We start from the raw sequence: 23,730 nt of genomic DNA on the forward strand, positions 1-23,730 counted from the left end.
TAAGATCCTGCTGATCACATCGGAGGAACCCACGACCAATGAGAGGACCCCGGAGCGATCAATAGCGCCCCAGCCGATCAAGGTTTAGGTCCGGGGCTAGTTGGGGGTATAATGGTTAGGATGCTCGACTCTGGACCTCTCGGTCTGGAGTTTGCTGCCCCGGTCACACCACCACCGCACCCCACAGACCCAATTAAGATATCCGTCTCGAAATGCTCCTGGCCGCCGGTGAGGCGCTAGGCCCCAACCATTAACATTCAGATTTAGGTCCCTGTTAACCGCGTAGGCCCCCCTGTAATGTGGGAAAACCCCAAGATCAATACGGACGGCACCTGAGCGATCGAGGGGCGCCGCAGCAGGCCAACAAAGAGGCTCCCGTCAACGGCCTAGGGTCCTCAGAACAAGAAATGTGGTGTAACCCCTGAACGATTCGGCAGGCTAATATATGGGACCGGCCAGAGCACCGGACCCTCTGAGCAAAGAAACAACCCAAGATCAGTGCACATGGATTAATGCCCCTGTGAATCGAGAGCGCCCGGGCACGTTAACAGAAAGGGCCCTGGCAAGAGTGACGGGTCTCCCGCAAGTGAGCTAAAAGGAGAGGAGCCCTAGATCAATGTGGAGGGTCCCTGAGCCATCTAGAGCACCCTGGATATCAGGTCCCGGCAATAGCGTGTAGAGCCTTTCGGGCGAATGTGAAGAATCCGTAGAAGGCCCTGGATCGATCAAGAATCCCCAGGCATGCTAGCAGATAGAAGGGCCCTACTATCGTAGAAACTATATTCAAGGAGGAAGTACCCCAGATCCAATGTGAAGGGCCCCCTAACGTGAGAGTGTGCCCGAGCGGGTTGTTAGACGGGGTCCCGTCAATGGGCCCCGAATGATCCAGTGTGCCCCAGCAGCTGAACAGATAGGGCCCCCAACAAGAGCGTCGGGAAATCCAAAGATCTTGGACGTATCCAAGACCTAATGCGGAGGGCCTCCGAACTATCGAATGTGCCCGAGTAAGTTCTTTTTCTCTCCTTCTCAGTTCATCAGCTGAGAAGGATTTGCGTCCGCTAGTGGGCGCTGCACGCTCTATTGCGACTGTTCTCGATTGCCTGCAAACACCAAAACGTCCAATTTTGTTGCCTTTTGTGTTAAAAAACGCGTCTGCTTGGCCGGCTATGGGCCCCTTCCGAGTCTTTGAACCCTTCGGGATCCAAGGGGCTCATGCGGTCCAGTCGCCTCCCCCCCCCTTTGGATCCGTACCCGGAACCAGCACATGGCACTTGCACTAGCACATGAACACGTGGCCCCGACCCCCACTTACACAACATAAACGTGTAACCCAACACGCGAACACATGATCGTTATCAATGAACACAAGGTCGAATACTGGGACTTAGACCCAACATGGTCGTGATCTTGTTGATCGTGACTGAACGGTCATGCAACTAATTTTCCGTGAACGTGACATGGTGCCTCAAATGCACGCCGTTATTTGAGCCGACTGAATGTTTCGTCGTTGCGGCCATCCGTTTCAGCTATCGTGTTACAACTGCTTGGGAAGCTCGCTGTCACGACTGATCGGACATACATCGGGTCATGCGTTCATGAGCATGTGGTTCATGTCCCTGCTCATAAATGTCCGACATTGGCGGCTGTTTGTTGTCGTCTTGCGTTGGCCGCCCCACCCGGGCCGACCAGCTCCCCCGCCCACCAGCCCTCCCCGAATGTGTGTGCAGGACTGCCGGCGGTGCTGACCTGCCCGTAGACTTTCACAGACTGCTCTTACATGAATTGCTTATGCTGCGGTCGTAAAACACAATCGACCTTCGCCACTTCCGGTGCGGCAAATGTTCCCATTCCCGTCGTGCTAATCGCCATTGGTGCTCATTACAGCGGTGTGCTTCCCCGACCCTGACCTAGTCAACGTGATGAACAAGTTCAGCGAAATCGAGCTCAACCCCGTACCCAATGTGGCCCCGAGTTCCTGGGCAGCGGCGACGAGGGCAGCGGCGCGGCGGCGGGTGGCGGTGCGGCGGCCCAGGGGTACCGGCGGAGGTGAGAGCCGACGGGCGAGCAGCCGCCTCCCCCCCCCCCCTCTCCTACCAGCCGTCGTGACCAGCGGTCGCCGGGAAGCAGCACCGCCCGCCCATGTCGTGGGGTCAGGGTCAGCCAGGCCTGGGCGCTTGCACGCCCGTTGTCGCTGCGGCGGCCCCGGGGGGCTGGTCGTGTCACAGCTGCTTAGAAGCCCCGCTCGCTCGCAGCGGCCCGCCGTCGCTGCGGCGGCTCAGCTTAGCTGCGCGTATGACCGCTCGTCACACGCTCAGCTGAGCTGCGGTTATGAGCTTGATGTAGGTAAGAATGCGTAGAAACCGCCTTATTCTGGGTCAAAAATGTACAGGAGGATCAAGTGACGCTTAGTCGTCAACCGTTATGTGACACAAATGCTGCCGCCGAGAGCGTGCGCCACATTTGTGAACGCCTGACTAAGAATGCAGTTTGCCACCAGCGGCGCCAAAACCTCTGTGGAGGTCAGGGGGCGAACGCAATTTGTTTTGACGTATCGTTTCCTTCCACGCGCCGTCTCAGGCTTAGCGCTAAATGCTGGACGGAATTGGGGAACGGGAGGGGGGGGGTATCCTCTAATCGCCGCTCACGTCCGCCACATGAGACCTGCTTCGTATGGAAAAGGATCTTACCGAAGTGCGCCTCGGTAACTTTGGCGTTGTAATAACTCAAGCTTCAGCCGTTGTTCAGCTGGTTGCATTCCACGAAACTTTCCCATTGATACGAGGGTGGAAGCAAAACTGCGGAATCCTGAGCGATTTGGCGTGCCCGCAACCGCGATTGAATCTGGGAGCTGTGTCCCATTTTGGGCAATAGCGCCGCTGAAAATGAACCTCGCGGCCCCGCTTATAAAGTGAACTGCGTGCACGAGTCCACTGAATAATTACGTCGCGGCTTACTGATTGGTACGTCTTGGATCAAGGCAACCATGCATGAAATGTGTGATGAGCTCGTGCCTAGGCTTTGAAGGCCGGCCATGTTTGCATTCCTGGCCTTATGAGCACTGGAGGTGACACCGAACGGTGCGGGCTTTTTTAACCTTGTCTTTCCGTTCACCGGTATAACGTGATGCACGAAAGCAGCCGGCAGTGGTAATTAAATATCACAATTATTAAAATAAATCGTGAGTAGTGAGAATTCATGTTCCAACGTTATTTCTTTCCATGCACCGCCACGGTGTAATGTCAAGCTTGGTCGGAGCCTGCATCCGTCCGCCAAGCCCTCGGCTCTGACGTCGGGTTGTATAGAGTGAGCGACTCCATCATCAGCCGCGAATATAGCCGCGACTCCATCACCAGCCGCAAACACCGCGCCGGAATGCGCGCACGCTACGTGCCGTCGCGCTGTCCACAGGCTGAGCAACCACACCCTGCTGCCGAGCCGGTCCGTCAGCACCCCGAACGGCGGCGGCGCCACGGCCGGCGCGGACAGCTCGCCCGGAGCCCACCCGAGGACGACCCTGCAGCACAGCGTGTCCGCCGACGACAGGCTCAGTCCGCACGACTTCGGCGCCGGCCAGCCGCCGCCGCCGCTGGCCGGCGCCCTCTTCGGGCCACGCTCGCCGCTGGCCGGCGCTCACTTCAGCCCCTGCTCACCGCTGGGCGGCGCCCACCTCGGCCCCAGCTCGCCGCTCGCCGCGGGCGCTCACTACGGCCCGAGCTTATCGCCGAACGGCACGTTCTTCGGCCCCAGGTCGCCACAGGCCGGCGCTCAGTACGGCCCCAGCTCGCCCGAGGCCGGCACTCCGTACGGCGGTAGCTCCCCGGCCGCCGACGACCCGTTCGCCTGCGCCGCGGCGACGGCCGCCGTACAGTACCGTCGTCACCAGCCGGCGGCTTTCGCCGGCTACCGGGGCATGAGGAGCGGCTCTGAGAGCTGCAGTCCGCCGCTGGTGGCGCCGCCGCCTCCCTGGGTCCAGTGGTGAGTGGCGTGGCCTACGGCCGGACCGACAGCCGCCGCTCCCGGCGCGCGAAACGTGTATGCGCGTGCGTGTACGCGGAGCAAGCATGCATGCAACATGTGCATGTCCGGCCTACATCTATGCAGGAATGGCGCGGGCGCGTGCCGGCGCCATGCCTGCATGCCGCCCGTACGTTGGAAGTCTAAAGCCGCATCTGCTGCGTGCGTAGTGCGTCCCTAAAGGGGTGCAGTTTCCTATTCAGTTAGGGGAATTCACACACACACACACCCCTCCCCCTCTAACTTTGGTGAGAAATTGTGCCAAATCTGGAGATAACCCTGTTTATTAGCACGTTTTGAGGGTAGGTTGGGTCATTTTTTGCTCAGCCCCCCTCCACACTCATTTTGTGAAACTACGCCACTGAGTGCATACATACATACCGCGAACTGAAGCCTCGAACGAGGGGTCCGACACCGCGTCTGAGTGACATCTGGCGGCGTGCTCCAGGTGCCCGGAGTCGGCGGCCGCCAGCCGGGGGGCCGCGTACCTGGGCGAGCCGCTGCCGCCGCCGAACGGCCGGCCCGACCCGGCCGACTCTGGAGCAGCGCTCATCGCCGACCCGGGAGCATCGCTGGCCGCCAGTCCCCTCCCGGAGCTGGACTTGCACGCTATTCTGGGTACGTGTTGGAGGGTGTGTTGCGTTGTGTTGTGTTGTGTTGCGTTACGTTGCGCTGTGTCGTGTTGTGTTGCGCGTGCTGCATGTCTCAGGCACGCGGCCGCGTCAGTCGTGGGCTGCGGGTGCTGATGCGTAGTGGTGAACGCGTTTGTGTTAAACACTACACGTCCGGGAAACCAGAGGTGCGGGGTTTAACTCTCCACGATGCCCGCCCTTCCTGGCAGGGTGGGAAGCAGGCAGAGCCGTTCGGCCTCAGCGGCTAAGTGCGTCGCAAAGCCCCAATGATGAAACAAGCGTTAGTCGAGGCTGATGGGACGAAGCGTTAGTCGAGGCGGATGGCAGACCGTGACTTAAAGGGATACAAGGTAGACAGGTTCTCGAGGCCAGGATTGAAGGATAAAGGCCTGAAAATGAGGGGCTGTGGCAAGTTCAGAAGCAGCAATTTGGAAACACGTCGATCACTGGGCCCCAAAACAGACTGAACGGGCTGCACAGGAAAATAAGATGGCAACAAGCCCGAGGAAATTCACCCCATCATTACTTCCATTATTCATGACTCGCGTTCACATTCACTTCGCACCCTCTTCTGCATGATTTAGACTCGAGAGCTTTCGTCAAAAAATTCCTAGCAAAACGCCCGCTACCGTCCTGCGATCCTCCAAAACGCCGTGCGCGCCGTGTGCGGCCCACGGGCGAGCGGCCGGCCCCCCATAGCAGGGCTGGCCCATGACCTCCGCTGTGCGAGATTCCACGTCAAGAGCTGGCGGTGCGGCCAAAAATAGGCTTCATCGGTAAGGCGGGGCCTGGGGCGTGGCGAAGAAGACCGGGATGCCCCGGCGACAGCGCGATGAATGCTCCCCGATCGACCTCATTTTCGCTGTCCCGGAGCCCACCCGCTGCTCTCGAGCGCAGCAAGGCTTCGCGTTCTACCTCCGAGGGTATTTCAATTCAGCATGCGGCGCTGTTGGCTTGGTCTTCGTGGGGCTTGTCTGCGCCCCACGACCCACGGCCCAGGAAAGTGACGCTACAGCCATGACCCGCCCCCCCCCCTTGATCAGGATTGTGATTGTGATTATGACGTAATTGTGATGTAATGTGATGTGATGATGATATGTGATGTGATGTGTATGTGATGTGATGTATGTGATGATATATGTGATGTGATGATATGTGATGTGATGTAATGTGATGTGATGATGATGTGATGTGATTATGACGTAATTGTGATGTGAATCGTGTGATTGTGATGTGAATCGTGTGATTGTGATGTGAACCCCTGCGAACCCCTGACGCCCGTGCAGCACCCCTCCCTCCCCTTCCCACTCACGAGTCGCACGAGCACTGAGTGGTTCAACACGGTCTAGGCGGCGGGCACGATCGGCTGGCGGAGGATGTATTCTAAGCGCAGCAGACTGGCTGCTGGCAGAGCTGGGCTCGTCCGAGCGGACCGAGAAGCCGTCATCAGCCGCCGGCTGGAGGCCGCCCTGCCCGCCGCCGGCCGCCGGGGCCGGTCCGTCGGCCACGCTCGGCGCTGGCTCGTCCGGCTTCTCGCCGCACCACTGCCAGCATCCGCAGCAGCACCAACAGCACCGCCAGCTGCAGCAGCAGCAGCAACAACAACAGCAGCAACAGCAACAACAACAGCAACAGCAGCAGCAGCAGCAGCAGCAGCAACAGCAGCGGCAGCAGCAGCAGCAGCGGCAGCAGCAGCAGCAGTAGTAGAGGCGGCGGCGACGGCGACGGCGACGGCGCAGGAAGCCGGTCGGACGACGCGGCCGCCGAGAACCGCAGTAACGCCCGTGGCGCGGGCCAGTGACGCTCGTGGTGCGGGCCGTTGACACGGGCCTGTGACGCCGACGGCCGTGTCAGTGTCGGTGTCGGTGTCAGGGAGCCGTCGCGACGCGACAACGCTGCGATGAGCGGGCGGGCCGGGGCAAATCCGACGGGAGCGGGCTAGTCGGACCGCCCCCCCCCCCCCCATCCCCCAGCGCGTCGGAGCCGGCGGCGTTCCAGGTCAAAATCAAAATCGCAAGGGGGCGCTGGTGTGATATGATATGTTTACCTGTATCTGCATACGGGTAATATTGTTCGCTTTCACTGTTTACGAACGTCGCGGACGCTGTTGACGGACGTCGCGGACGCTGTTTACAAACGTTGCGCGGCAAGGCTACGCTGTGCAAGTTCGTTGTCGCTTGCTGTTCTTGGGTCCGGCTGACACCTTCACTCCAGAGTGAAGCTGACCGGACCGCGTGAACGTCACGCCAAACACCGGATCGGGCTCACCAGAGCTCGATTTTTGGTTGAGCGGGTGGAAAGCTGTGTGGCATGTTCGCCTGACTCCTATGACAGCCCTCCTTCTGCAAGAAATTGTTGCCATGTGCTGTGATAATCCTGCAGAGTTATGCTTTCACACAAGCATAGTGGGGTGCGAGTACCGCCTGGCGAAGCAGGGGACACCGGCTGTTATCCAAAGTTGGGAGAGCTGATTGCCATTTTTTCAGTTAGCGCAGATAGAGCCAATGCGAAATGTTTTGAAAGTTAGGGGGTCAGCCTCACGCCCCGAGTCCCCCTTTGATTACACTTGTATTTTGAGTGCTTTAGTCCATAGCGCTATGGTCGACAAGGTGCGTGAGTGACGTTGTTTCAGGTTTCATATGCTCTGATTGGCTGGAGATGAACACGTGGTTTTTGAGATCAATGTTTCGTCCCTCCCGGAAACAAAGTACTAAGAAATCTCTTACTGTGAGCCGCCTTACCTTAAATCGCGCTTCGCCCGCTATATGGCCACTCGTGGGCGCGCTCTGCGATACCTCCAGAAAACCTGACAGTTCCCCGACGTTCCCGGAAACGCTCCGCTCGCCCAGTTCAGCAAATGTGGAAACCAGGCTTGTGCTCGATTCCAGCAGAATCGCGCGGGATGTCGCTTCCGAGTGTTTCCTGGTCCGAAGTGGATCGCATCCAGCTTCGTTGGTTGCTCGGCTGAATGGATTCGCACCTATCCTGTACTGTGCCTGGAAACCCATTTTGATGCGCCCCTCTGAACGTGACCTGGCCACACCGTATGAGGTACGCAGCCAATTAAAGTTCACCGGTGTAGTGATATAACCACAACAACCGGCTATTCTCTGGTACAGTACCAGACCTTAGACGTACTGGCTTAGGTGGCACTAACTTTGGCAGGTCATGGGACTGCCAGGCACAAATGATTACAACCGTGTCCTCCGCATTCACTTGGAAAGTGTCGCTGCAACAGCGCTGTCCCGACTCGCTCGTATCAAATCAAACGCCAATCAAAATTACGCAGGCAAGAAATACCAGCTCATCGGTCGAAGCGCCAGCGTTGACGCTTTTGGACTGTACATAATTTACAAGTAAATTCCTCATGTTTGGAAACATTCATGAGCTGATACAAAGTTAATTAAAAAGGCAGTATTCCAACCAGTTTGTTTTTACTGAACCGGTATCGCGCAGACTTCTGTTCAATGCAAGTAACCCGGTTAATATTATCTTTTTACATAATGTTCCCTCCTGTTCACACTAATGAATGATGATGCTTTATAAACACCACAAAACGATAAACTTGAATTTGAAAAGCGCAGACAGCAATCGCACTTTTGCTGTTTTTCGAACAGCTTGTGCTTTATATTTATATTGAAGGATGCAAGCTAGAATGGGAGACGAGCAAAATCTGGCCCACTGCAGTTGTTAACCATCAATACCAAGCCCTGAAGGCAAACTTCTTTGGTGCATTTTCTGTTAACGGAGCGGGACGTCAAGTGCATCAGAAAATAGCCGGTTGGCTGGTGATTTTGTTAGTTACAGCCAGGCGGTCAGAACAATCCCCAATCACCGCGACCACCCACCAGCTAATTCCCACTGTCCGCATCAGCGAGGGGCGACGGCGCTCATTACGATGCGGATATACCCGCTATGTACTATATATATATATATATATATATATATATATATATATATATATATATATATATATATATATATATATATATACATACCTCAAGAGCCACCAGGTCTAGCCACTCTTCCTAAACAACTTCAGCAACTTCCGAAAATTCGCAAGATATTTCCGGCAATCGGAAGCGAGCACAAGTCCGGTGAAAACCTGTATGCACGGAGTAACCACCGCGAGGTACTGAATGACGATGCTAGTGATCAATGATGCTTGATAACACGGAGCAATGTTCGACTCGACAGACGTGACCTGTCTATGCATTAAAGCTACGCCATTGCCAACCATCTGATGTGTCACATGTACTGCAATGATGAGAACGAACGGGTGGGCCTGCGCCAACGCTGTTCTACCATCACGTGTTCACATCTGGCTTCCACCAAAGCGCGTTGACACCCAATGCCGTAAGTCTCCGGCGGGTCGCACCGCAGCAGCAGTTCTGGTGACGCATGTTCGCACATTCCGTCCCTTGCATTCAACGCTAGTTCTTTCCACCGCTCCAGCGCTAGCGACCAGCCCCAAGCTGGCATTTGCGCTCGGCCGCTCCATCCCAGTTCAGTCCCGTCACCCCTACAGCTGCGCTTCTGTGGACGAAGTCCAAACAAGCTTCTCTGGCGCGACAGCGGTCCACATTAGCGGCGCAGCTCCAGCGACACGCGCCGGCCGCCCGGTGTGTGTCGTGTCGTCGGTGAAGATTTTATTCATCCGCAGATGACGGGTCCACAGCTGGTCCGCTTGAGATAAGCCCGTTCACGCCAACGCCGCGCCTCCACCGAAACTCGTGTTCGTAACCGGTCCCGGATCCCGTTCCACCCCGCATCTGCAGTTCTACCGCCACGTGTCCGCGCGGTAAAACTGACTAGTTATGCGTCCGTCGCCTCACCGCCCGGATCACGCCCAGACGGCGGCGGCCGGGACCACATGGCGAAGCCTGCTGCCACAGCGCGATTAAAGCCGACCCGGAGGACCCCTCCTCCCCCCCCCCCCCCCCCCCCCGACTCTGATCAGACCACTTCCGGGGGGCGACCGGTTGCAGGCGCTTTGAAACGTCAGATTGGTTACACCGCATGACATTAGTGGCTTCTGTGGAGTAGCCTTTTCCCGCACGTGAATGACGCCCACTGCTGACGCACCCATCGGCCTCAACTTCCAAGCCAGGAAAGAGGCTCGCATGGCTTGCCAGACGATCACTTCTGCTTTCGATCGCGCATTCCCACGACTGCGAAGCCGCTGCTGACTCGCACTCTCCGCGCTCCACGTGTCACGGGCGGAAGAAAACTGACACGGACCTATTCGACGACGACCAGCAGGTCCGTCAACATCGCCATTCCTCTGATCTATTAGACTCCTACCGAAGTACCGGGATATTCGACCACCACCAGAGTACCCGGATATTCGACTACTTTTCTATTTGACTGCCACCGAAGCGCTGAGATCCTCGACTACTGTTGTGTTCGACTACCACCAGAGTACCCGGATATTCCGACTACCTTTCTATTCTACTACCGTTCTATTAGGCTACCACCGAACAACCGAGATATTCCACTACCGCTCTTTTCGACTACCACCGGGACACTGGGACATTCGACTAGTTTTATTCGACTACCACCGGAGCACTGAGATGTCCGACAACCGCTCTATTTGCCTACCACCGGGTAAAAGCGACTATTCGCTGGCATCACGCGCTGTGGCATTACCCAACGACCACATCCACACCGCTCGTCTGCGCGCCGCGCACAACTGTCACGCCACCAGAGAAACACCCGGCGCTCTGGAACATGTATTCTGCACCTCTCAGAACACCGATCTACCGAACACCAGAGCTACAAGAACACCTACCTGCGTGCGGTCACGCTGAGAGGACAACAAAAGGGGCCGTTCCGACGGCGAGGGCGGCGGCGCGACGGCCCCAACTCCACCTCACCTTCTGACACCGAACCCGGCGCAGCGGGCCGCGGCCGCGCCGCGCCCAACAGCACCCTGGCCGCGTCCGGCGAAAACGCGCGACGAACGCGGCAGAGTCGGCGTCGTCCTCGTCGTCAGCAGCGGCATCAGCGGCGGCAGCGGCGGCGGCGGCGGCGGCGGCGGCGGCGTTGTCGTCGTCGGCAGCGGTGGACCTTGCCCCAGTCGCGGCCGCTCGGCTCCGCACGCTCGCACGCTCGCTCGCTGGGCGCCGGTCGGCAGACAGCCGCTTACCTCGTGCGAGGCGAGGCTCTGCAGGCGGCGGCCGGCCGACTTACCGTCGGCTCAGTAGGGACGCGGAGGCTGACCTGGGAGAGGGGCGGCCCGGTCAGCGGAGGCCCGGGCACACACGGGTCACGGGCCGGCCGGCCGGCCGGCCACCAACCTGGGAGACGGGCGAGCCCTCTCTCTATCTTTCGCGCGCGCGCCGGGCACCGGCGGCGCTGCGGGACACACGCACGCGCTGTCGGCGGGGCCTACCTGTGAACACTTACTGTGGGCCGACACGTGACCGGTGGCGGGGCGCGGTCGGGAGGGGCGACTCCCGCCGCGCCGACGCCGCGCCACGGCGGCTCCGACACGGGCCGGCACAGACCTGCCTCTCGCTCTCGCGCGCGCACATCGGCACCACCTGCCCCCACGCGCGGCGTCGCGCCGCCACCTGGCCCCGAGCAGCGGCCGGCCCGGCGCGCCGACAGGGCCGGGGCGCGCCGCCCGCCGACCTAGAATAAAGAGCGGGCCGGCATTTCGCCGAGTCGGCCCCCGCTGCCGGGGACCGCTGGGGGCTGTCATCGCGCCCAACAACGTGTCGGGCACGTTGTGAAATGCCGGGGTGGTCGGTTAGTTGCGCTGCTTCGGCACGGCCGCCGCCGCGCGGCTGACGGCGGGCTGGCACCTGGCCGCACGCTTCGGCAGCGGCAGACGCGCCGCCAGATCGCAGAGATCGCCAGCCGGCTACACTTTCGGACGACATTATCTACAACGGGTTCACAAATCACTGGAATTCAATAGCTGTCCGTTGAAAGGAGCGCTTGGACACCGAGCCGTTTCTGGCGGCCAACCGCGTCACCTGGCCATGTGGCTAAATTCACTGCGAGCTCACGGCTTACCGGATGCGCCGCTAACTTCATTTGACTTCCACGAAGTCTAAAACAGAAGAGCCTGGGAGCCCGGCGGCCATTTTGTTAGCCCCCGAGGCACTGACAGCATTCTAATGAAGGATTTTCGCGCGGCGGTAAAATTGGCGCCAAGGGGTAACCCCAACACTAGTTATGCGTCCGCCCTTTCCTGACGGGTGGTTCAGCAATCCAAGACGCGCCGACAGATGGGGGCGAACAATACCAATAGACAGGTCTAGCTCGCAATCCTGAATGGGACGAGCACGTCCCAACCTACCTCCGGGTCTCCAGCCACTCCGCCCTGCTTCGCCCGCGGCGGCCTTACAAAGCATACGTGTCCAGCGGTGCACGGAAACCGTTCCAAATCAGCGCCGAGCCGACACGGGGACTCGGAACCCCTGGACCAGAGGCTAAAAGGATGGTCGTCACATACGGGGAAACCCAGCAGACCACCTGCCCGTTTCAGTCGGTTACAGCGGCGCTGCCGCCACTGCGGCTGACATCTGCAGACACCGACAAGTTGAGACGCGTTCAGGACCACGTTCGACCCACTGGCCCGAACGAGGCTGGAGCGGAGGCTGCATTAGTCATGCCGAACTGCACCCACTTGAGGGCAGATGGAGGGGGAGACGCCAATGGAAAACGCGATGGAGGGGGGGGGGGGGGCGGTATAGAGAGCGTGGGCGACTCGCGACTGCTTCACAAGGCTGGACGTGAGCCTGATGCGACGCCGACTACGAGCAGTGGCGGAGACCCCGTCATCGCGTCAGCAGGAGACTCCACGACAGACCACCCCATCCGCCGGCACCAGAGCCCGCCGGTCCGGTCAGCAGCACCGTCAGCGAGCGAGCAAACACGCCAGGAAACGGCGCCGCACACAGCTCGGCTCGCGCGAGTTCAGGAGACAACAACCGAAGTGGAGCGGGCCTGATCGGTCGCCACGGCCGACCGCTGAGCCGTCATCAGCTGACGGCGTGCCGCCGCCGGCCGGACGCGGGCGGAGCGCCGCGGTCTAGAGTCGTCTCTCAGCCGGTCACGTGGAGTCACGGGGACCGGCGGCTCCGCGTGCCGGGCGCAGGCGGGGCGGCGATATTCGCTTCGGAGTTGTTCTGCGCCGGCCGCGCACCCCAACCGTGCAAAATGGCAGTCGCGCACACCCCGACAGTGGGCCAGCACCGTCCACGACGACACACAACGACGCCGTACGCCAAGGAACCGCACCCCAACCGGCCACAGGGGACAGGCCCCGCTCGCGCGAACGTCACCCTACGGCCGAGCAACGACCCGAGACAAATGACACGCGCGAGCGGGGAGAAGTGTCCCAGCGTCCGGTGTCATGGCGGCGGGCATTCCGACTGTGCCAGCGCGTCCGAACCCTTCGAACGCATTTGCCGTGCCGGCGTGAGTGGAAACCCTCGCGTCTTCCTTCGTGGTCATTGGAACGTAAAGACGTGCCCAGGTGCTGAGGCTTCTGGCAAGAAGGGCGGCACTGAGGGAATCGAAACCCTGTACTTCCCAGACGCGCAGCCAAACGCCCCCCTCCCCCTGCCTACTCCCCCTGTTTCCCTGGTGCGCAGCTAACTACTTCACTATCAGTTAACTCTTACTCATCACTCCCTTGACCAGCAGTACATTACACTACACTGCACTGGCCCCTCCCTGTGCCCCTCCCGAACCCGATCACTCCCCGCGCGTTTCCTGCGTCTCTTTTTCTCTCCTCGCGGCATGACGCGAATGCTGCTGAACGACGCCCCAAATCCGTGAGGGAGGCGGCTGGATGGCGGCCGACACCAAAGCCGTGCCCTTTAACCCGTGCTCTGGACAAACTCAGTGTGACCCGCTGCTGGAGGGGGGGGGGGGGGGCGTGCCCGGGTCTCACAGCGGCACGGTGGTTCACCACGGCCGGGGCGCCGCTGACCAACACCTGCGGCCGCTGTGTCGGCCTGCATACAGTGCTGTCAGCACCGCTGCTTGGATTGGCGTCTGCACCCGCCGGCCTGACCCGGAGGCCGGACTTGCCCGCACGGACTGGTCCCCGGTGCTCTCGCACGGATCGAGGGCCGCGTCTGCCGACGTGGGCCGACAAGCCGACGGGAACGAGCGTGTGGCGTTGAGGACTACGACGCGACGCTGAGCCTGGCGACCCGACACATTCCCCAGAGGGCAGCGGTCAGCAGCGACCGCCACTCTCGGAGCTCCCGCCGCGTAAGCACGGCCTGCCAGCGCCCCCGAGCGGGAGGCGGGTGCCCGGGGGCGACAGTAGCCCACCGAGACAGACCTGCGGGCCCCCGCGCGGGAGGCGGGTGCGCGGGGGCGACAGAAGCCCGCCGAGAGACCTGCGGGCCTCCGCGCGGAGGGCGGGTGCACAGAGGCGGCAGCAGCCGACCGAGACAGGCCTGCCAGCGGGATTTTATCGGTTACAACCGGATGAGAGAAACCGCCGTGGAGAGCTGACGAGGGTTATGTTCGCGCTCTAGGGGCCCGCGGTCCCGTTGTCTTCACTTGGATCCAGCACTGGAAGCATTGGAGCAGCATATACCGTGTATCCCTCGTGCCACCGTGTGCCTCGTGGCCCTGGAACTTTTTGTTTCAACTAGATACGCATGTCACGAAGGATGCAGATGGATGCAAAGGATGCAGTATCATTTTAGGTTATGACTTTTTATTGCATTTTTATTATTTGAAGCATCGGTTAGTGCTCACGTTCTTGAAGCAGATTTGATTGTGCTCCTCATTTGAGTTTATTTCCATGGTGTTATATATCTGTATTAACTGCCGGATAATACATCCATACATCCCAATTACAACGCACTCTAACTGGCTGCATAAAGCGCAGTCACACATGACAAGCCATGATCACCAGTCTTTAACAGTTAAAAGCATACGCTGCAACTATAATACGATAATTTAACGCACTAAAAGGGGTACCTTATGGCCTTCAGTTTCTGTCCGTTTATGCAGAATTTATCCTGCAAAACGGCAACAAAACACAGAGTGGCAGCACCTGGATTCATCTGGCTGAATTACAAGCCCTGCTCACGCACTGGCTTTGAAAGCTGTTGAATGCGCCTAGTAGCTATACACCCGGGTGCCCGTCTGACTTACGCTGCACCCACTGACCCCATAAACACGCCCGTCATATCCCCCGCTCCTTAACGGCTGACTGACAGCTGACCTCAGGACGACGCCGGGCGACGCTCGTCCCACGGAGCAGATCCCCCGCGGCGGACGCGCGGAGGCGCTGACCGCGCCGGCAGACGCCGCTCCGGCACGGGGTCGCCCAGCCGACGCCGGGACGGGGTCAGAGCGAGGTCGGCGGGAGGACTGACACATGGTGCCGAGCCTTGCGCTGCGGTCTGGGCTTGGAGAAGGGGGTATCGTCAGGGATCAGGGTCAGGGTCATGGATCAGGGTCAGGGTTAGGATCAGGGTCAGGGTCAGGGTCAGGGTCAGGGTCCGGGTGGGGGCTGCTCACCTGTGGCCATCGGTGGCCGGCCCATCATGAGCGGCTGCTGCAGCCCGCCCGGACGCATCATCCCCATCTGGCGGACACACAGAGAGCACGCACGGTCACTAGCCGGCGAGAGCGCGGCTCACACACACACACATACACACAGCCGCGCGCGGTCGGCCGCGGCCGCGGGAGGCCGGCGGGCCCCGTACGCCGTACGGCAGCGCCACGCCACGCCACGCCACGGCCCGGTACTGGTGCCCGGTCCCTCGCCGGATGTAGTCCGGATCGTCTGATCGGATCGGTTGTTGGGATCAGCGCCCACGCTAAGCACCGCCCGTCGTGTGGCCCCTGAGCCCCCGCCCGATCGAGTCGTCGCCGGCCAGCGGAGGACCTCGCGGCCGAAGTTCAACGTGTCGATGAACGGTGCTCGGCACGGTCCAGCCTGCCCTCTGACCTTAGCCGACCGGCAGCGGCCCGCTGACACCGGCAGCAGGCCATTCCAGCCCGGGGCTGATAGTGAGCGCCTATGGCGACTCGAACCCACCCCGTCACGGGCGAGTGCACGGCACGGAAGGCGGGTTCTCTAACCTACCCAGCTATCGGAACCGGACTTCGTCCAGATATTGTCGCAACGACGTCGACTGCAGCGCACGGCAAATGCTACTGATTCTAACCAACTTAGGGCGAGAGAATGGCGAACAACACCCGCTCAGATTCCGACTCCACAAGAAGTGGATTCATGTCGTTGACGGGCAGTTAAAAACACAGCCCGGTATCTGCGCCACACGGGGACCTGCATACGAAGAGGACTCGCTAACCGCCGCAGGCAATATCTCGAACACTCCAGACTCACGTCGACAATTCTCGATCCACAAAGGAGCCGCCGCTCCTTTGAGGAAGCAGATGCGGCCGATTCCGAGCCCCGAGCCCCACTCCACCAGCAGTCACGCGCCAGCTGGTCCCGCGAGCGGCACCAGCAGTCACGCGCCAGCTGGTCCCGCGAGCGGCACCAGCAGTCACGCGCCAGCTGGTCCCGCGAGCGGCACCAGCAGTCACGTGCCAGCTGGTCGCGCGAGCGGCACCAGCAGTCACGTGCCAGCTGGTCCCACGAGCGGCGCGCGCCACGGGAGCATACAGCCTTTCAATGATAACTCACTGCGCGCCGTAACCAAATGGCTCAGTGGCTTATCGCCAGAACCCGCCGGCGGTCGTCAGAAACAGCGCCACCAAATATCACAGTCGAAACTAATCCGATTTTCCAAGATTCGCCACAGAAACCCACCTTCGGGGCAGACTTTCTCTGAGCTGCGGCGGCCCGCGGGTTATCAGCTCTTTATGAACAAATTGCGGGCAATGTCATTAGCGGTTCGTAATAACGACATCAGGCAGCTAGCTGCCACACTCATGGAAATTAAAAGTGGGGCTCATCTTTTCTCCCGGCGCAATATAATCCTTCCGCGCTGGAACGAGCGCAATCTCATCAACTAACCACGTCATCCGGTGGCCGTGCCCAGAGCACGGCGCCGGCCGCCGCCGGGCCGGGGCCGGGGCTGAGGATGGAGGGGGCCATCGGGGGGGGGGGGGGGGGGGGCTGCCGGGAAAACCCACCTGCATCGGCGGTCCTTGGGCGGCCATCATGGCCGGGTGGGGCGCCGCCGGCGGGCGAGCCTGGGGCTGGCGGTAGCGGGGCAGCTGGGAGCGGCGCTCCTCCTGAAACGGCACGGCACTCCGGTCAGTGGCGCTCCTGACCACGCCACACCCGCGCCCGCGGTCCTGAAGCTGCGGCAGACTGCGCGCACGGTAGGACCGGTCACACACCTAACGCAGCGGAACGCACCCGCCGTGATCTCACTCCAGCGAACAAGTCCACACGCCTTCGCGCAGGGAGCCCACGACGTTCGGTCAGCCATCACCACCGGGACACCGCGACTCGTGAAGGGAGGCGGATCAAGGCGGCGGCGGGTCCAAAGTGGCATCATGGGCGCGGCCGGCTACGGCGCTGACGTCATCGCCCAGCCCGGCCGGCGATACAGTCACAAAATTAGCCGCTCACGCCGAGAGAAATCTCGAGATCGAGCCAACTTCGATTCACCTTTTCACCTTATGTCTCGGCGAAAAGCTATCTTTGTGCCGATCCTCGTCGACCGCTTTTCACAGAAGCGATCTCGCATACAACTGCCCATGCGTTTTCCACATCTCGTAAACACGAAACGCCATACAACTTGGTCTTCATGGTACAGAAAGAGTAAGCGATCTTGACTTGTTAAAACGTCTCATCGTCAGCTTGCTTACTCGACCTCCTCCGTTTCTTCACGTCGCTGCCATAAATATTCCGGCAAACACACGCGGGTGAAGAAGCAAAGTACTGAATCCAACCCCGGCCAGTCAAAACTATGAGCAAGACATAATCCCAATTATCAGTGACACATCCTGCTTTGGTTCTTGACCTGCTCAATGAGACGCCTTTCCCAGTATGTGCAAACTCTTCTGACCTGTGAGAAGTACAGGTCTGGTGCACACTACTGACCAGCGACGTTCTACTGGACATTTTCAGACGTACCTTACTGACTAGTAACCAGTGACATGCCTTGGCCCGGTGTACACTACTCACCAGTGACCAGTAAGATGTCCTGCTCGCGTGCGTTGCTGCTGTGTACACTACTGACCAATGAGATGCTATACTTTGGTGTGCTTCTACCGACAGGCCAGTGGCCACTAAAACGTCCCGCTCCGGTACGTCCACTACTGCCCAGTAATAATCCCTGGCCCGGCGTGTTCTCCGCTGACTGTTGCCCGGTGCGAGGCCCCGGTCCGGCGCGCGCCGCCGCCCACTGACCAGTGAGATGTCCTGTTCGGGGTGGATGATCTTGCTGGTGGCGCCGCCGGTCTGCTGCACCAGCGCCGGCTTGCGGCTGATCTCGGTGGCCGTGGGCGCCGGGCCGGCCGCCGCCGTCGTCGCCGCCGCCGCTGCTGCCGCCGGCGGCATGCCCGGCGGCAGCGACGGCGGCTTCGCTACCGTGGCCGCCGACTGGCTGCGGACAGGAGCGCGCAGGCGGGGTCAGCGGCAGGGCTCGAGCGCCGCGCCGTCCCGCGCCGGCCGCCGGTCGGCGGAGGCGGACGGGCGCGGCGAGGCTCGGCGAGGACGGGGATGATCGCAGCTTTGGGACGGGCCGACGCCGGGATGTTTGCGTACACCGCGGAGTAACCACACCAGCGCACGGTCCGGGAACGGCACGCCACGATCGGCTGGGCGGCACGATTGTGGGCGCCCGGCGAGCTCCTGTTGGGTCAAGGACTGGGTCCGGCCCTGAGATATAGCCGTCACCGGACGTCGAATGAGCGGCTGGATGCCGGCGGCCGGGTGTGGAAGCCACACCACCACGCTCGGCAGGGAGGCGGCGCTGTCGACACAGCGGCACGTGATCCTAGGCTGCCGGCCCACAATTGCTAATGCGAGCGGAGTGCGCAGCGGGTGAAAAGAACGGACGTTTGACGCCGTGACTTTGTCCTCTGGCCTTGCGACCGAGCCGGCTGATTATGAGACGGCGACAAGGGAAGATCCCGTCCAAGGCAGCACACTCATGGGTCGATCATCCCAGAGTGCTGAGCTGACAGACGACGCAAATTCCCCCGTAACACGAACGCGACGCTGAATAGACTGGACAAACACCGCCGGTTAGCGGGTCAGGCCCGCCGCTGTCCGTCGGGAGTGTAAACAAGGCATTAAATTGTGCAGTTACATCAACATGTAATGATGCATGATGCATCAACGCTGTATACAGAAAGCCACAAACGCCCTCCGCCAGCGCGCAAACAGTGCGCCAGCCTCGGTCCCGGCCAGCGTGCCGCCGCTCCCGGCAGCAGGCCAGGCTGCACGGCGGCGGCCAGCGGCGCCGCGCCGTCGCCGCCTGCGTTAGACCCACGGAGCCTGGCCTTCACCATCGCGCGCGCACCGCACGCCAGCCGTCAACACTCACCTGTACGCCGGGAACGTGGAGCGTGGGTTGCTTGTACTGAAGGCCGGCGCCGGCGCCGACACCTGTCGGCCGAGACAAGAAGCATTGGTACCGAAAACGGCCACGGGCAGGAGGGCACTGCTGCTGCGGCCTCAACGGGCATGGCAAAAACAACGAACACGCCTATCGATGATGTAGACACAGTCTTGTGTTAACTGATTATGAAATAATTCGCAATGCTATAAATCATGCAGCAGCATCACGCATCACCAGAAACGCAGCTATAGCTGAACAAAATGTAGCGAATCATAAAAACGTCCAGCCAATACTAGTAACAGCATCATGAACTGATGTTTCCATATATGTCCAACCAATACTAGCAACAGCATCATGAACTGATGTTCCTATGCGTGTCAACAAACGACGAACTCATCAACTTCGACGGCGAGACGATGCCAGATATTAGTCCAACATTCCACCAAACAGAATATCAACCTAACAGCACGCAAACCCCCTGCACAGACTGGCACCGCAAAACGCGAGTGCCGCATCGCTCCACCGGTCTGCGCACGAGGCGGCGGTGCCAGGCCTCCGGCGGGCGTCCGGGGCCGGCCCGCCGCCACACCCACCTGGGCGGCCGGGAAGAGGGGCCGCGAGGGGCCCACGGGCGGCATGCCCATCGGCCGGCCTCCCATCGGCATGCCGGCCATCGGGCCCATGGGACCCATCGGTCCCATCGGTCCCATGGGGCCCATCATGCTGCAACACATCGCGCCGTCAGGCCACGTGAACACCGGCTCGCCGAGCCGTGCAGGAGGATGTGTTGGGTGTTAAGCTTACAGACGGTAGAGACATCGGTATATGTTGCCAAGGTCGAGACACTATCCGCACGCGGCATGCACGTAGCCCGAGACAAGCAGGTTTTCTCAAATCCGTAAGCGTGTCATGAAATGGAAACGTTGACAAAACCGAGGCAAACCAAAAACGAAGGTGTTGTTAGAATCACTATCATGGCTCCATTCGATATCTTCAAATATCGCAAACTTGGAGTCCGTTACCAAAACACGGCTTACAGCCTACTTCAAACCACAGCATAAAACCCCGAACCACAACCCCAGCAAGACACCCACAGCAGAGTCGCCCGCCCACATCCACGCGAACACCTCCACCCATCGGCCACCACAGCCCGCACCCTCCTCCACCCCATGATGCGGCGCCGCGGCCACCGCCGCACTCACCCCGGATGGTGCATGTACGGCGGCATGGGCGCCACCGGCCCCATGTGGCGCATCATGGGGGCGCCCGGCGCCACGCCCGGCATGGCGGGCACGGCCGGCGGCAGGCCCGAGAACGGCTGCTGCGTGGCTGGGTGCAGCGGCGCCGCCTTGGCCGGGGCCGGCGCCGGCGCCGGCTCGGCCGCCGACGACGAGCCGCCTGCGGAACGGACCGGCGCGTCAGCGGGGGGGGGGGGGGGGGGGGGCGGCGGGACACCTTTGCTAACATTACGCGAGGGATGGGCTCCGTCTGAAGACTGGCGCCGCGCGTCGGCAGTCGATAGCGAGCGCCTCGGCTGATAGCGAGCGCCTCTGCTGACAGTCAACGCCTCTTCTGAGAATACCCTTCACCCCATGACGCGGGTAAGGGGTATCACAGGCACCCCTTATGGCTATCACATGGCTAACACAGCACGTCCAGCGGCGGGGAAAGGCCTCCGCCAGAGTGGACGCGCCGAGCCGGGACAGGAGGTCGCCTGTTTGACGCGGTACATCCCGTGACTGAAGACGGCGAGGGGACACCTCTGCCTGAGATGACTTATCCACGAGGTACAAAGAACATCGACATGTGTTAGATGATGGTGCCAGAGTGTGAATTAAACAACCTCGATGTTGCTGCGTCCAAACTGCCGAGTACCTACGAGCAGTAGGACAAACCCATTGACGTTCAGTCATGGATACCATACACTGCACGAGCGACGCGAGTACGCAGCAAGAACCAACCCAAGCTCAGTGGTGAATGAACAGATAGTGGTGTACCGCAAACCTCTGCACGCCTGCACCTTCAACAAAGCATGTCTACACCAGACCAGGCGTTTCACGGTGAACTGGGTCTCGGACAGGCCGCCTCAGGGTAGCACTAAAAGTCCTGCATCACACGGGCCACTACCGGTATTGGAGATCCCCGGCGCCAAGTCACGCGCCGAACCCCGGACACCCGGTCCACAAACTCGTCACCACTCTCCACATCAGCCGGAGGCATGCAATGGGCACAACAGGAACTACAACACTACTCAAACAGTATCAACAACGTGCATACCATCACCTCCCATCACATAAACATCACTAGGAAACAGTGGACACAATGCGTAAAAGTCATGCAATTACTCAGCCTGTACATACAGCCCATCTGTAACATTCCATACAACCATGGGCATCATTCACCACGACCAGGGGTAGCGGGTTGCTGTCCGTTCCGCGGCGGCCTGAGCCGGACGTCCGTCGTGCCCTGGCTCAGCCCCCCCCCCCCCCCCCCCCCCCACCGTGATGCGTACCGTCGCCGTCGGCGTCGCGGTTCTTGGCGTTCTGCTCGTGCGCACGCACGTCATCCTCGGGAATTCCCTCCATGCCATAGATCTCGATCTCGATGTTGTTGCGGTTGGGCAGGGCATTTGGCACCTTGTCCACTGTCTCCTTGTGCACCTGGTTCAGTGCAAGGTTGACAGATGGTGTGACAATGTCGACGACAGCAGGAACCAGTCTCATGTGACACAAGGTGAACCCCTAGAACCCCAGAACCCCAATTGGAAAGCTAATCATAACACTTCTAGCAAAAAATAACTTCCCCTTCCAATGCAGGAAGGGGGGGGGGCAATTAAAGCACAAGGAACACTTTAAGTGTGTTTCTCTGGATTCAGGGTTTTACCATCTACCATGAACATTGTGGGTAGCTCACATATCAATCTCCCTTCTACAGATGGCTACTAGATAGGACACAAAATTATGAAAGCATTTAGCCTTTACCCTGATTCCATTAAATATCACATAACTGATTTATTGACTCAAGACTACCGAAACCCACCAATAGCTACTGATGTGTGGTAATGAGCAACTATCCACCCTTCACAGATGTGGGAAATGGGTATGCCAATGCCCAAACTTGCATCATTGCTGTTTGAACATCATGGTATCTGACAGGTGACATACCTGCATGCAGTGAATTGAGAGTCCAGGTCCAGTGTAGAGTTTCTTGTGGCAGACATGGCATTTGAAATGTTTTGCCTTTTGGTGCTGAATCAAGATTTTTTCATCATCAAATTCTCTGTTGCAGTACCTGTTACCACTGGTTAAGGTTCAACACAGCTTAATTCAGGCATGGCCTGTACACATCCAACACACAGACACTTAAAGTGCTATTTTAACCATTCGACCTACTTTATGGATCACTGTGGGACTGCTGAAATTTGTAGTGTTTGGTGCTGCTATGCAAATACACAGATGAGCCTGCTAGTACAGATACAATTTAGAACAAGGCAAGAAGACCATTGACTTACAAAATAATTATGTGAAATGATTGTGGAAGGAGAAAAGGGACACTGTGACCAAAAGGCAGCCCAGCCTTCCTGTCATGAATGCAGATGGTGTGTAATAGGAAAGCAGACATAATGCAACATATAAATTCAAAACAAAAGACTTAAAAACACAATGTAATGATGCATTTTGTTATACCAATATATAGTGGTGTACAACATGTAGACATAAAAATACAAGAGGACACAAAAATTAAATTATTCATACATGCCACCTCCTGCATAATAGCCATTTCATATTGGGGCTCACAGTAATTCTGTATTTGTGCATGGTATGTTCATAAGTATACTGGTTAGCAGATATCAAGGTCATTATCCCAATGTGATCACATTTCTGGCCACACACACTGCACAATACATAGCAAAAAAAAAACGATTTTTCAATGCCTGGACTGTCAATTGATGGTATAAAAACAATGTTGTTTTGCTTTTATGGTTAAAATAATATATGTTGCTTTTTCTGATTATTCCTCGATGTTACGAACAATAATCAGTTGTCCCATATACACCTGCATTCTGAAAACATGTGGCTAAATTAGTTTATGTCAATGACAGCTGTAAAAGGATACCAGCACCATGGCTTTTGCTGCTTCTTCTTCTTCCGACCCATGTGGATATTTTACTGGCAACACCAGTCCCAGTCAAACTAGATGAAGTGGGAGGCAGACGCCTGAGACGACCTGAAAGCGTGCTTATCAAGCTAGTCTTTAAGAGAACAACAGGAAGAGCACTTCGACACCCAGAAAACCTGCTATCACGACGGCCGACTCTGCCCTTTTTATTACGGGCTCCAACGCAATCACACCCTATGCAACTCGCCAGCGGTCCCGGTGCACGCCGCCCGCGCAACAACGACGCTGACGAATGGCGACGAACGTATTTATTGATAGTGATGATGGCCTAAAGCATTTTTTACTGTCTCTTAACTAGTCCCGGGAAAACTGTGCACTATTAAAATAAGCTAAGGAAACAAAGAGTTGTGCTCCCATTTCGTTTAAAAGCTTTACTCAGGTTCTATTTTACAAGAAAAAATTCAGCAATCCACTGCCCAGCACTATAA

General features: G+C 58.8%; 1 protein-coding gene across 1 annotated transcript; it reads right to left on the reverse strand.

The window, feature by feature from the left end:
- Nucleotides 1-14,962: 14,962 nt before the first annotated feature.
- Nucleotides 14,963-23,520, reverse strand: LOC119113524 (BUB3-interacting and GLEBS motif-containing protein ZNF207). The gene is made up of 11 exons (XM_037237826.1): nt 23,240-23,520; nt 22,288-22,414; nt 21,636-21,783; nt 20,472-20,521; nt 19,928-19,968; nt 19,717-19,846; nt 19,109-19,170; nt 18,457-18,532; nt 17,968-18,123; nt 16,740-16,841; nt 14,963-15,219 (listed from the first exon to the last, which is right to left on the reverse strand). The coding sequence occupies exons 1-11, from the start codon at nt 23,278-23,280 to the stop codon at nt 15,127-15,129; spliced, it is 1,026 nt and encodes a 341-aa protein (XP_037093721.1). The 5' UTR covers nt 23,281-23,520; the 3' UTR covers nt 14,963-15,126.
- Between the last annotated feature and the right edge of the window lie 210 nt (nt 23,521-23,730).

This window comes from Pollicipes pollicipes, unplaced genomic scaffold (assembly GCF_011947565.3).
Source record: "Pollicipes pollicipes isolate AB1234 unplaced genomic scaffold, Ppol_2.1 Scaffold_7262;HRSCAF=8765_pilon_pilon_pilon, whole genome shotgun sequence".
In the NCBI taxonomy this organism is placed as follows: domain Eukaryota; kingdom Metazoa; phylum Arthropoda; class Thecostraca; order Pollicipedomorpha; family Pollicipedidae; genus Pollicipes; species Pollicipes pollicipes.